This window comes from Emydura macquarii, unplaced genomic scaffold (genome assembly GCF_026122565.2).
Source record: "Emydura macquarii macquarii isolate MOO-44397 ecotype Brisbane River unplaced genomic scaffold, CSIRO-AGI_Emac_v2 contig_212, whole genome shotgun sequence".
NCBI classification, from domain to species: Eukaryota; Metazoa; Chordata; order Testudines; family Chelidae; genus Emydura; species Emydura macquarii.
Window position 1 is genome coordinate 13623675 of NW_027130349.1, and position 15048 is coordinate 13638722.

Consider the following 15048-nt stretch of genomic DNA (forward strand, 5'->3'; position numbering starts at 1 on the left):
TAGCCAGTGTAACTATTATTGGCCCTGGCCCAATCACCCCGTTTTCTACCTGCTCCCCTACCTAATCCCAGGAACCGTGGCAGCCACTCCAGATGCCACTTGCCCCCAGGACAGGTGCTCCACATCCCACTCTCACCTCCCCCGCACCAGCCACAGAGCCCTGCCCAGCCTGCATCACTAGCCCAGCCTTTGTAGCACCTGCCCCAGAGACAGAGGAAGTTGAGTGCACTACAAGTGTGTGTCATGAGTGGGTATATGGAAGATTGTTGTGCCACTGCCACAAGTGTATGTAGTTTACATTGATCGTTAGTAGCACTGACTTTTAAAAAAAATTTATTTTAAATTTTAGGCCTTCACTTTGGGTACTTTGGAGCACTTTAACCAGCACTGCTGCTCTCATCCTCCCCAGTTACAGGGAAATGGTTCCCAAGGAGAAGCAGGAAATGTTTTACTGAGCTAAGAGCTATGTTTCTTACGAGAATGGCAGGGAGTCAAAATCTAGATTTACGATCATCTCTTCAGTTTTCACTTTGCTAGGGAAGGCATAGGTTGGCAAATCATGAAGAGCCAATTTTTTTTGGTACAAGCAGTAAAATGAGTTTATAAATAAATGCATGTACTGCTAAACGATTTTTAATACTAGATAGTTCACAACATGCCGCACCATCTAACGTAGGAAACTACTACATGCTGAAGCACACAGATTTCTGAAGGCTCTGCTTGTGAAGTAAGACAATAGGCAGGGGAAGGAAAGGACCCAATTTTTAAAGGAGTTTTGTAATGTGCCATGATTGTAGTTATAACAGAGGCAAAGGACTAGGCGAGACAGGAAAACAAAATTATCAGAACATTAAAAGTAAACCTGTAAGTGTTAAAATAGATTAAAAGTAGTACAGAATGGTTACAGACAGACCAAATTTTCTGCAGTAACAATTTTGCATGTTAAGTGAAGATAGTTCTGCTGCCGCCTATAATACGTTTATATATATTAAAAACTAAAATTTACCCCCTGAATAGGAGACTTTCCCTGGGTAAAGACCACTCTAACAAAGCGTTTGTTCACCACTTCTAGTCTGTCCACCTGTAAGAAGAAGGAAAACACATTTTAAAACGCACTACAAGTCATAGCCGTGATTCACTGCTGGTGTAACAGGTTGCAATTCCATTACCAGTAATGGAGTTGCATCTGCTTATGCCAAAGATTAATTTAGTTCCATATCTTACTTTTAACAGATAGCAGCAGCAAAGTTAATGTTGAGATTATCTTATAGTTGAGAAGCTACAGTTAAGGTTTAAGATGGCCATTCCATCAAAAACCACAAACTTTCAGTCACTTAAATGTCAACATTTTGCTATTTGTCAGATATTCTCATTCCAAAAGATGAATTATTTGAGAGTTGAAAATCTACTGAGCTGCTTCTCATTTATGCAAATGGAAGATGTTTCACATTTAAGAAGTAGTCCCCGACACTTCTCATTCATAACTCAAACAGCTTTGTTTGAAAGCCTCAAATTGGACATATTCCTAATCCTTCTGAGGAATCCATAGTGCCAAGTTTGACTTTATTATGTTAAAATAGGGAAATATTTCTGTTCATGAAACACCACAAACAATAAGTGTACCATTCTAGTGGGTAACCGATTTGTATTTACTTGGGAATACACATCTCACTGTATTTATTTCTGTGACTGGACATGCAAATAAACAGTGAGACCCCAATTTTCAAATACAATAATTTAAACAGGGTGCCCAAATCTCATATTTGGACAGTCAGATACATAAGTCAATAAATGATCAACAGCAAAGATTACTGCATTAGAAAAGAGGATTGGATGATCTAGTAGGCCTTTTTATCACAGAAGAGGTCTAGATAAAATTACTATAAGGTATGCACAAAATTGGTTGAAAGATCATAAAGAGTAGTTATCAATGGTTCACGGTCAAACTGGAGTGAGGAGGGGGGACACTCATCTAGTGAGGTCCCACAGAAGTCTGTCCTGGGTCTGGTACTATTCCATATTTTCACTAGTTACTTGGACAACGGAATGGAGTGTATGCTTATAAAAATCTGCATATGACATTAAGCTGAACGGGGGGTGTGTGTGAGGGGGTTCACAAGCACTTTAGGATTAGAATTCAAAATGAGCTTGACAAATTAAAGAATTGGTCTGACATCAACACGATGAAATTCAATAAAGAAGGGGAAAGGACTACACACAGGAAGGAAAAATCAAATGCACAACTACAAAACAAAGAACTGGCTAGGCAGTAGTACTGCTGAAAGGGATCTAGGGCAGAGGTTCTCAAAGTGGGAGGGTGGGCCCCCCTGGGGGGGGGCACGGAGTGTATTCTGAGAGGGGGCATGAGAAACTTTAGAAAAAAAGACAAAAAACCTTACTGCGCACATTTTACTCACCGCCATGAATAACCAGCCAAACTGATCCCTCCAGACAGATCAGGTCCTCAGCTGGCGCTGTACATTGGACTCGAGATGGCACTGTGCATTTGGATGGATTTTTGTTAAGATTGCATAGCATTATACAAAGTCGTTGCCATCTGTGCTTTAATCCATTTGCTATGACGTGGTGTGCACATTTAATTGCAAGCATCGACCACCAGGGCAGTTTTGCTTTTGCTCTTATTACAATGGATCATGGGCTCTGTTACAATCAGTGCCTTGCTGCTTTTCATATTTAGTGAGTGTTGCATGTTGGTTTTTCTTTAATCAATACATGAAACTGTGTGGCGGGGGAGAGGGCATAAACTACTTCAGATACAAATAAGGGAGGCGCAATCAAATGAGTTTGAGAAGCACTGATCTAGGGTTATAGTGGATCAGAAATTGCTTATCAGTCAACAGTGTGACACAGTTATGAAAAAGGCTAATATTCTGGACATTGGAAACAACTGTCCTACTCTACACAGCATCTGTGAGACCTCAGCCAGAGTACAGTGTCCTGTTCTGGGAGACATGCTTTGACAAAGATGTAGACAAATTGAAGAGAATCCAGAGGAGAGTAACAAAAATAATAAAAGGTTTAGAAAACCATACCTATGAGGAAAGGTTGAAAAACTGGGCATGTTTAGTCTTGAGAACAGAAGATTTAGGGGGCTTCTGATAACAGTCTTCAAATATGTTAAAGGCTGTTATAAAGAGGATGGTGATTGATTATTCTCCATGTCCACTGAAGGAAGGACAAGAAGTAATCTGCAGCAAGGGAGATTTAGGTTAGATATTAAGAAAAACTTTCCAATTATAGGTATACTTATAACTATAAGTAGATATACTTGTTCCTGTCTCAGAACATGGGGCTTAACTTGATGACCTCTTGAGGTCCTTTCCAGCCCTACGCTTCTATGACATGTCAATGTGAGCATCCAAATACAAGATTAAGGCATCCTATTGGAGCACCTAAATTTGAAAATTGGGTTCAAATCATGAAGCGTCCAATTGTACAAACACAAGAACACTGAAATAGTGATTTCATTGCACCTCTTGTGTGCGGAATTATTAGCCCCATATTTGTGGGAACTCACAAAATAATAAAGTAGGTTTCCCCTCCCATACTCTCAAAATGAAATTAAATCCAAAGCATTACCTCAATACAACAATAAAGTTGAAAGTTTCAATGCAAAAAAGTTTGGAAGTTCAAAAGTTACATTGCCTACAAAAACCTTAGTTCTGTCACATTACGGAAAAAGTTCACCTATTTAAACTGCATAAACATTTATCCAATATACAACATACTCACAACGTATCCATGTTAATGATGGAAAAGAAGACAAACCAGAAAGCTGAAATCCAGTCAATTTAAAAATTGAGTAAGAAGTAATTTAGATGCCATACCTGCCTCTGAATCCCAATTTGTGCTTTTGCAATCATTTCCCTTTTAAAAAAAACCAAACTCTCTTCCATTTTTTCATGTAAACATCTCACACATGCAAGAGAAAATAACTGACTATACAGAGGAAACAATGAAACTGGCTAAACACAAAGTGATGTCGAATACACCAGGTATATAAACCTCAGACTGGCAGGCAGGCTCAGATGTAGTAAACTATTTTTAATTATTTTAAATGGACTAGATTTCAAGTGGATGGTTTCCCTTATACCTGACCGTGTTCTTATAAAGGTAATTTTAAACTAAGTAACTTCTAAAGTGAGTGAGTCTGAACTATTTGAGTATTTATTCCAGTTTGTGGTTCCCTTGTTCTAAAACAATTTATTTTAGCGTATCTGAAGACACTAAAAAAGGAACGGGAGGGGGGATTCCTTTCTATCTGAACAGTGTCTGAATATTTCACTACCTGAGTATCAAGCTTTCATTTTACAGAAGACCAAGAGATTGTTCTCTTGGTTTGGTGCAATAAAACTTTCAGAATGCTCTTCTGAAATGAGGGTTCTGCTTGGTTCACTATAATAACCAAGTGCCCCTTTCAACTGAATTAAAACTGCTTTATTGGTAGGCTTGGCAGGATTAAATTTAAATCAACAGATGTTGGTAAACGTGAGTTTCAGCTGACACTGAAATCGATTAAAAAATCCATCCCTAACAATCACGAGTGTAGCCTCCCCACACACCTTGTGGGAGCAAGCAAGCCGTTCCTGGGCAGTATCCATTCAGCAATGGGATGGCTTCCCTTGCAGCATGCGCCTTGTCTGCCTCTGCCCCACCAGGATCACAGCCTTGCCTGCACCTTATGCCAGCAAGGATCAGGTGTCATCGCCCCCATGATCATGCAAGGAGCTATGTACAGCTCTGCCGTCAGCTCTGTTCACTCACTCACAAGCCACGTGTGTGGGAGCTGTCCCAGGTCAGGAATTTTTCAGCAGCAGAGTGGCTCTCCTGCAGCTGGGAGCTCATCCTCCTCATTGCAGTTCTGGTCAGGGGGTCTCTGCTCCATCAGGTCAGGACTGCAGCCTCCCCCACACCTCATGCCCAAGTGTTTTAAGCCCCTCAATCATACAGGGATCCCCCTGCAGACTCACTGTCAGCACTGCCCTAACCCCAACCCTAATCTCCCCTTAACTTCTTGGAACCACAGGTTTTAAAATAGTTAAAAATAAAAAAAAAAATTCTTTAAAATAAAAATAGATACTAATCGTCAAACTTATAAAATAATAAAAGTCAAATTTTGCCAAGCCTATTTATTAGTTACCTTTGCTAGCATGTTTCACAGAGCTTTTTGTACAGAAGGCATGCTAATGCTGCTACCCAATCTCACCATCTTTAGTTTCATTATTCCCCCATACCTACTCACCATTCCTTTAGAAAGGTAATTATTGACAAAATCCTTCCAAGTGATTTCCCTTGCAGAGTTCCTGAAGAAAATGAAATACATAACAAAAGCCCAGAAAAGAGAACTGCCTATGAAGTAAAGCCGGAACTCTCTGTCATCCCATGGAAAGTCACCCTAGAACATGGAAAGAAGAAAAACAAAAGTATTTTTTCTCTCTCTAGTGCAGTGAATGCACACTAAAAGAATAGCTATCACATGGGTATTTTCTGCTTGTTTCCAGGGTTCAACAAGGAATGCATCCAGCTAAACTGAATTAAGTTTGCCAAGATACTGTACTTTTATATTCAAAAGACAAGACTATGTCATTTCCACAGTAATGCCTTTTATCAGAGAATCTTAAAGTGCTTTATAAACAGTAAGAGGACAGTCAACTTGAAAGCTAACCGATTACAGCGTTTCAGATATTCATTCATGTCCCAAGGCCTACAGACAACTTTTGTGGTTTGACAATCACATTCTCCTCCCTCCCCTCCGCCCCCGGTTTTTTAAAGGTTTCTCTTTCTGTCATTGCTGTGTACAAGAACCATAGAAATAAAAGGAGAAACTGATCAATCTATACAGGTGAATGACAGCACCTATGTATAAGTCACAATTTCTAACAGACCCAATAGAGAAACTGAAAAGAGAAATATTGTTTCTACACTTAGTTATTGTAATCCTTGGTGTTACATTTAATGGTGTCAAAAAATCCCAGAAAAGCTATGTTTACAGCAACTGTATCTCCAAGACCAAAATAACTGGTATTGCCTACATTCATTAAATATACCAAACTTTATGAGAACTATTATCAATTTGATCTACTGATCCATGTAGCACCTCAAAAATCATTCTCCCCTGACAATAAGAAGTTTTTAAAGTTAACAATATACCCTCAAAGCTTCACTATAAATACACTAAGCACTTCTTCCAAAAAGTCAGAGTATATTCTTTAATTGGTTCACCACACAGTGTTTATACAAGGTAAGCCACTGCCACAAAACAATGTATTTTAGAGTGAACACCTTTTGTAACCTGGCCCACCATCCAGTGTCTTCCTTCTTGCCACCTCTTTTTCCTCCTCCTCCTCCTCCACTAGCTCCACTGTTACTCTCAGGAGGTCGCTGGGCATCAGCTTGCTTTGCTTCTACAAAAGAGACACAAAGACACATTAACAACATTTTCCAGTCTTACTGAAATCTCAGACTAACGCAGAGATCTTCTGTTTATATTGTAATTAAATAAAAGCTTTTCTGGAGAATAAAATGAGCCCTAAATACATAGCAGTTTGCAAATGCAAAGCATCTCAGAAATCAATTACAAAATATGATCCATTGAAGAATCTCATTTTTCTTTTTTTGTTTCACTCCTCAAACAAAACATTGTCAAGTAGCCCACTCCTTAATCAACAGATGGCCACATCATACAACCACAATCAAAGCAAAGCCCCAGTATTTGTATTCCACTACTCTTGGAAGCTAAGAAATGAATATGCAATTCTCTAGATGTGGCCCCTTCCAAAACATGAAGGAGGTGTACTGGCTGGGGAATGTGGGGTAGATTATACTATCTCTGTACCCACTTTGCAGAAAATGGAGGACTTTTTCAGAGCTGTCTATCTGGTACCCATTACCAGCATTAAGTATCATCTGACTAAAACTCCACTGGACCTCTAGGCCTGTAGGTCATTGTTTACTTCATTCTATGTTCAGGAAGCATTTAAAATAGAATCTGGAGTCTGGTTTGACATCTTAGCTGTAAGGCAATACAACAGAATACAGGGAATCAGAGTTCATGATCTCTAAACTGTGGCTCTGTGACTGCTGATCACCCTCTTCACAACATGCGCTGCAGGATTACCACCTATCATCTTGTAACCAAGACCCTTTTATACATCTGTCACTATGATAACCAAGTGGTTGCTACTGCCAATAGTTTCCCCATCTTCTGGCCTACACATACATCTGAGCAAGGGACTTTATGGGACTGACACTACCAGCCCCTCCTTCAAGCAACAACCTTCACACAGCTACTGCTGAGGCTTCACCTTCTGAACAGGGATTCTCTGTTTGCTTCCTGCTCAAGGAATATATGTTTTAACTTGCTCTGGGAAAGCTCAGAGATCTAAGTATGTAGCACCATCACGTGATTATGTCCACTAAAAGGGCACTGAACATGTATCCTAGAATACTAGGCTTGGAGGGGCATAATGGGGAGCAACAAATGACTCCAAAAGCCTACGTGCCGTATGGAACTGAAAAGGTTTTAATGCAGTCTGTAATTTAAGAGCCAACATGGAGCATGGTTTCTGCAAACATCGAATATGAATATATCAGTCACATAGTAACACAATTAGTAAGTATCCTAATGCAAAGCTTGAACTGGGAACAGCTTCTTAGTACCTTTTGTTTCTCTGGCTGATCCTTTGGATTCATTAGTTTTCTTTCCATTAGGAAAATACTTTTCAAATCCTATTAAGAGAACACATTAAATGCACCTGATATATTTTTAGCTATTGGTATTTTTATAGAGATAAACGAGAGTACTCAACTATAATAAGCATAAGTATTATGCTTATATCACCCTGCATTATATAAGTTAGCCACCAATGAGGTGAGGCTAATTTTTCCACAAGACTGAAGAACGAACTATAATGTTCACCAGAAAGTATTTGGTTTATTTAAACCAAAGACATTTACTTCTAAAAGAAAAACAATACGTTTTTATTCTCTTACATTAACACTGAGCCAAAGTCAAATTGTCCTTCAAGTCAAGGACAAACACAGTGTTTGATAAGGTACTGGAAAAAAGAGAGATCTAGAAAAAATGCTGTACAAGAATCTTGCCTTTTAAACTACCAACTCTTTTTCAATACTCACCCTCAAGTATTAGAAGGCGCAAAAAGGGAAGGGTCTAGTGAAAAAAGCTAGCCAAAGTTTCACCAACAGCATGAACATGTCCTTCTTCCTAATCACCAAGCACCAGTTGTGCATATGCATATATATCAAGCAACGATGTATATATGTAATATTTACTTAACTGCACTATCAATGTCTGAATTAGACTAAAATATTTTAGATTATATACACAATGTATGTGACAAATATTTATGCATCAAGATCCCATCTTGTGCAGGTAGAAAATAAGCATTTATAGCATTATTTTATTAACAATTCATTACAAACAAACTTTCTAGTCCACAAACAAAGTTATAAACTAGGGATACACAAAGCCTGCTTAACTGACAGATGAACTGGAAACTTGTCAGGGGCCTGAAGATCAGTTTAAATTGCATAAGATGGAGCAAACTGTAGTTACATATCTTTAACAGGAGGTGTAATCTGCAGATCCCAGCATACTCCATCTTGCTATCAGAGGCCATTCAATGTTGGAACCTGTTGCCTTTGAGGGCAGTAAGTCCAAATGAAACATGAGAGTGGTCCTCATTATAGGACTCAATTAGCTCCATTTCACTCACCATTGCTAAGTTTAATTACCTTTAGGAGGTTGGGAGAAGAGCCTTCTGTAAGCAGCAATTACACTTGCCATGATAGTATTTTTGTTAGTAGTCACTCTGGTAGTAACTTGTTCGTGGAGCTGAAAGACGAAGCACAAACACTATTAGGCAACAAGAAAGTTACAGATGTCTTCAATCAAGCTCTTTAAAAATCTTTAGATGACACCAGGCTATGTCAGAAGATTCTTTCTTCCACCCTAATATAGTAAGAACTGCTGTGGATATGAGCAGAAAAAGAAAAAAAAAATTAGGAGAAAGGTAGAAAGTAGTCATTATATGGGTTTTCTGGAATAGGCAAGTCTGTGTTACCTTTGCTGTACAAATCTAGAATCCTGCCAGCAATAGCGGAGATTGGGCAACAAGATAAAATGCACAAAAATTTCTTCTAAAAAATTTTTAGAATTGTACAGATATTTAGCTTTTCACTTATGTTCCCCACACAATCTCAAACATAGGATAATTTAAAGTATAGATACTAAATGTATTTTTCACATCATCAGCTAATGGGTACTGAAGTGTAGCAATTGAGCCTGGTTGGGCAGGTGTGATGAGGACGTGGTATACTCACGGGTATGGCATGAATTTCTGAGAAAAAAATCTAGATTCTTTCTCTCCAGGAAGGATCTGCTCAGAGGTCCAAGACAAAGGGGCAGTTAGATAGTGGTTACACAGAGCTGAGAAACCCAACTGAGGGAAAGAGTCATAAAGCAGAGCTAAAGCTTTTGTACATTAGGATCTATTTACAGCAGACTCATGATTAAAGTTCGTATTATGCTAACTGAAGTACCTTCCTGGTTTGCAGGGTTCTAGATTCTAGAGTTTAGTGGAAAGGATGCATTTTAAACTGTTTTAATTCTTAAGATAATTTGTTTTAAGTTAAGATGTAATGTTTCCTGGTAATAGTCCTTAACACTTTTAGAGCATACTGAATAAAATGTACTGTAATCTTACTATAAGGTGGAGTTCTCTTTTTCTTCCAGAGAGAGACTATACATTCTGGATATGATCCAAATTTACCTACTTCTGGAAGTTTAAGTTTTATGTAATTTAGTTATTTAAGCTAAACTTTCTCCTGAGAATCACTGCTCAGGGGCTCTCCACTGAAGGAGATCAACCTCCCTCTCCCCCCACCCCTACTTACCTCTGTCTCAAAGGGGCACAACTCTTTTATGCTCCTGGATTGGAGGGAACTACCAGAAGTGAACTAGCCTGACATTGGGTGACTCAGCAGAAATAACATGCATAGGTCTAGCAACATCATTGTGAACCACATCTATGGAAGATCCTATTATCTTCACTCTGCTGGACTTATTAAGGAAAACTAGTGTTATTAATATTTAGCAATTACATTATTCTCAAACTATATTGGCTGTAAAACAGACTTTCTATCCAAAAGGGTACATCTAACATCAAAGATGGGAGAAAGAAATTGATATCCTGAGCCACAAAACTCCAACACACCACCATAAATTGCATTTATAATACTGTCTTTCGACAGTACTTGACAACTTTGGGATTTTTTTTAAAGGGTGTAAGTAAAGACTTCGCTGAACAAAGTTTGATCCATTCTCACTTTTGGAATTAAGGGGAATTCATGTGAATGAATGATTCAAGCACCCACCAAATTCTCCTACCTCTGTTATTCACTTCTGATATAGAGACAGGCAGGTGAAGGATTCTCAGTCTGTTGACCCTCTCCACATTTATTTTGTGTTGTCCTACTGGCTGCAGAATCAACCTTGGTACTAAAAATCCAAGCAGAACTTTCACTGAGAAAGTAAAGCATGCCAGGATCAAAAAGATACTTTGTTGTATAACTGCTATGTCACTCCAGCAGGGATGAGTGCAAATGAGTATCTTTGGAAGGGGCTTTAAGGAAAGAGTGGTAAATCAGTATGGCTAACAAAGGATTTATGACAATCTATATGTATCTCAAGGACAAGGAAGTGGTAAAGAAACAGCAATGAAACTCAGGAAAAAATTATGCCGGACAATTCTGCCTCACTTCTATATTACCAGTCCCCCTGCAATACCAAAAATTAATGAATGTCTATTGGGGAGAATGTTTACTTTATTCATGATCCAAATTCAGAGTAACTGAAGAATATTCAGCAGATTTTGCTCCATTTAATCAGGGCAAACAATCATGTTCATACAGTTTAAGAATGGTCATGGGTGAACTGGATTATAACCAGCACAAATAGGGCTAAACTGTGTTATGACCTAGTTGATCAGGAACATGCTATACAGCGTAAGGCCAGACCTGAACAATAGAGCTGGTACACTTCTGGATTTCTCTCTACAGACTACAAACTGTGCTGCTAAAATGTCTCTTATAGTGCCTCAGGAAAGACACAGAGAAGGAAGAGTTACAAAATAAATTTTATAAAGAAGAAAGTAAAAGTTATCTTTATGCCATCTACATTGAGTCACTAGACTCAGGGCTGGTCTACACTACAGAGTTTTGTTGACAAAAGTCAGCTTTTGCCGACAAAAGAGTGGAGGTGTACCCACTGAAATGCTCCTCCCACCGATGTAACTCCCCTGCTATGCCAACATAATAAAATCATCTCAACAAGAGGTGTAGGGCTTATGTGTAATTAGGGAAATTAGTGTCAGTATAGACACCGTGTTTCTTACATTGGCTGTTGGTGGTCACTCTTGGGACAAGAGTGTCACTCAAGGACAAGGCTACCTGATTCCCGGTGGGGAGAAGCCCCAGGTGGCTTCCCCTGGGGAACAGGGAGTGAGGGGAGAAGTCCACCAGGAATTTGTGGGGCAGCCAGGCTCCTGGCAGAGACCAGGCTCTCAGCTCCCCACACTGCCCTTTTAGGTCAGTGGAAGTGCTACTAGTGAGGACGCGCACCACCAACCCAAGTAGGGTACTGTGAACATCAGCCACCGCAATAATTAATGCAGGGGCTATAAGTTGACCTAACATAGGTCAACTTATCTTGGTAGCATAGACAAGGCTTAAGTCTTGATTGTGCCCATGTTTACATTGACTATAGATCTATGCCAAAGTTAATTTAAAAATGCATACAGCTCCTTTTCCCCCACCTGAGTAATTCCAACAGTTATTAGAATTAATGTGTGAATTTATCTACATAATCTAAAAGCCAAGGCTATTCTGTCAAGGAATATTACAGTCAAGATGCTATGCATTCAATCTAATAACTCTAATAAATGTCATGCTACTGCAAAGGGAAACTGTTTCAGGTTAGCTGGAGCTGAGAATGCCACAGTGACATAAAACGATATGATGCTTTCAGAGTGTTTCAAAGGGGGAAAAGAAGAAAGATCAAATGACACACACTTTGCCCTCATGATGTCTAAACATTTAGGCCATTTCATGAACCAGACAGGGGAACCCTGCCCTGCCTATCAATCATAAGGATAAAATAATTGCCACAACAAAGGAATTTGAAATAAAGAAAAACAGGCAAGTAAAAATTCCTTAGTGCTCCAAGGAACCTTCATCTTACTCAGGAAAAGAGAATGATACCGAACGAACATTTTTGAACAAAGTTGATACTCCATTGTGGAGTGGTGTAGAGAGCATACAGGTCATGTTTACAACTGAGTTACACTAAGACTATGATGTAACTCTCACTATTTAACAGTGTCAGCCAAATACAAGACATGTAGCACTGAATAAATGCCTCATACTCTGTCTCTTCTGGGATCTTACGCTGCAAAACAAAATAGGAGCATTGCTGGGCTTTTTTGTTCTTTTTTTTAAAAAACAAACCCACAACAGAACTTTGCACCTTCTAAAAGAAGAAAAGATGACAAGCAACTAAACCCTCATAATTCTAATTCATAGAAAATTTACCAAGAACACAAAACAAGCACAGAAAATCCACTACATTTTCAATCTTTTCCCAAAAATCAAAATGATATCAATAAATAAAACACTAGTACTAATTCTTTACTGCATGACAAAAACTTCAAAATTTTTGTTTTTAAAATGTCAAACTGAAGAATATAAATTGGATCCACCTGACATCCTCTTACTTATCTGACAACCATCAGCTGTCATAAGAGTGCTTAGAAAAAAACCAGAAGGTTTCTAATAAAAATGAATCCTTTGAAAATGCAGCATAACTACTTACATAAAGAGGGACACAGCAGACCAGTACACACAGTTTACTTCAGTTTCTTGTAAATTATGCTTGTAAAAGATGCACTAGTTAAGATATTAAGTTTCTAATGTTCATCGTCATGTATATTCTACCTAAGAATGACTTAAAAGGAGAATTTACTACTCTGAATAGGAATATACCCATTAACAATAATAAAAGGGTTCAACTTTCTGAAAGATCAGTAGAATTGCCTACCACATACTATTAAAAAGAATGTCCTGATAAAGTTAAGGTCTGACTAAAGAATTAAAACCAACTATGCCTAGAGATGGAAGTATACACTCAGGCTTTTGAGACCTGATGCTGAAGTATCCAAGCTCCTCACAAGTATTAATTTAATTTTGCAGCAAACATGTGAACACATAGGAAACTGAGGCACAGAGAGATTAAGTGACTCGCTTCAGGTCACTCAGAAAATCTGTGGAAGAGACAGGAAGAGTCCCTATCCAGTGTCATACCACAAGACCATCCCCCCCTCTCTGCATGACGAGATTACAAATAAAAGTGACCACTCAGATAACTTTTGTGCTCCGTACACCTGCGTTGTCGGAGATGGACAGAGGCCGCACCATTTCCGGAGAGTGAACAGCCATCGGATGAGTGTGATTTCTGTGCAATACTGTGCTTCCCAGATTCAACTCTGCAGCCTAAAGCCTGGGAGCTGCCACTTAACTTTTCCTTTTGAATTCCCATCACTTCCCTTTCAAGTGATTGACGGGAGATTTTTTTTTTTTTTTAAATCAAACACCCAGCCTTAGCGGTGACACCAGTAATAGCTCAGAGGGGTCCAGAAGCCTTTGGGCACCTCGACTAACCAGCCCGCGGAGCGTCCTGCGCCCTCTTGGCCTTGCTCTGCCTCCCGCCTGGCTTGAACCCTGATGCCCTGGAGACCGGCCACCAGCTCCCGCTCTGCAGGGACACGCCGAAGGGCCAGGGTCTCCCCGGCTCCTTAAGGGCAAAACGCAAAAGCCGAGGCCCTGCGCAGACGGACCCTCCCCCCCGGCCCTGGGTTAAGCCCCGACAGGCGCGCGGCGCCCCGCGGAGGGCGCGATTTCAAAGCGGGGGGGGAGGGGAGAGGCGCAGCCGTTGCTTGGGCCTGGGGCCCGCCTGTTTCCAGCCGGGGCGCTACGGCCTGCGCGGCGCGCGCACCGAGGACGCTCCGTCTCCTCCGGCGCCCCGGCCCAGGCATTCAACGCTGGCTGCGGGGAGCGCGCCGGAGCGATCACCCCCTAACGACACTGACAACGGCCTGGCTCCGCCCCCACCGCCATGTCACTCACCAGCGCCAGGCCCGGACCAGGCCCGGCGGGGCCCCGGCCCGAGAGCCACTGCTGCAGCGCCAGGGCACTGGGCAAGCCTCGGCGCCGGCAGCAGCCCCGCGACAGCAGGAGGTAGCGGTGCGCCATGGCCCAACGAGCACCGCGACCCCCGCCCAGCGGCCGCGAGAGCCCCAGGCACGCGCACACACAACAGCGAGACTCAGTCACTGGGGCCGCGCCGCGGCCCGCGCAAGCCCCGCCCCCGCGTCTGATCTCATCACGTCTCCATAGTCGGACGTCACAAGCCGCCTCTAGACCCCGCCCCTTCCGTCCGGACCCCGCCTCTTCACTCGGTCCTATTGGCCACGCCCCGAACGGCTGCAGGGTCCCTAGCTGGCCCCGCCCATTCTCTCTAGGCTCCGCCCTTCTCGCTAGAGCCTCGCCCTCCCCTCGGCCCCGCCCCGTCTGCGTTGTTCTCGACTCTGCTGCTCCCTGGGTCGCTCTCCCGCTGAACCTCTCTAACGCTAGGTTCCACCTGCAGTGCTCACCCCCTCCCTTCCACTGACCCCTCCGGTCACCACCTCTTTCCTTTTAGCCACACCCCTCCCGCCTGGCCCCGCCCCCATGCCCTGTGACACACTGCCCTTCAGCATGACTTTGATGTGTAGTGGGTTGTGTCTGCTGAGTCAGGGTGACGTCAGGGACACAAAAGAGGGTGACTGACAGGATAAGAGAGGAATGAATGAATGAATGAGGAAGCAAGGACAAGAAGAGTGACAGAGGAGGAGGTCTTAGTACAAGGGACAGCAAGTGCCTGTTGCAGCAAAGGAAGGGGGAGCGAGGGAGAGG

General features: G+C 41.5%; 1 protein-coding gene across 1 annotated transcript in view; it reads right to left on the reverse strand.

Annotated features, from left to right (window-relative positions):
- Positions 1-14495, reverse strand: part of AFG3L2 (AFG3 like matrix AAA peptidase subunit 2) — a 33918-nt gene extending 19423 nt beyond the window's left edge. The window contains exons 1-6 of the mRNA XM_067548023.1: positions 14221-14495; positions 8776-8875; positions 7681-7749; positions 6304-6425; positions 5264-5416; positions 1007-1081 (exon numbers count right to left, since the gene is read on the reverse strand). Of these exons, the coding sequence (XP_067404124.1) occupies positions 1007-1081; positions 5264-5416; positions 6304-6425; positions 7681-7749; positions 8776-8875; positions 14221-14346 (645 nt within the window). The 5' untranslated portion in view covers positions 14347-14495. The remainder of the gene's footprint in view (positions 1-1006; positions 1082-5263; positions 5417-6303; positions 6426-7680; positions 7750-8775; positions 8876-14220) is intronic.
- Between the last annotated feature and the right edge of the window lie 553 nt (positions 14496-15048).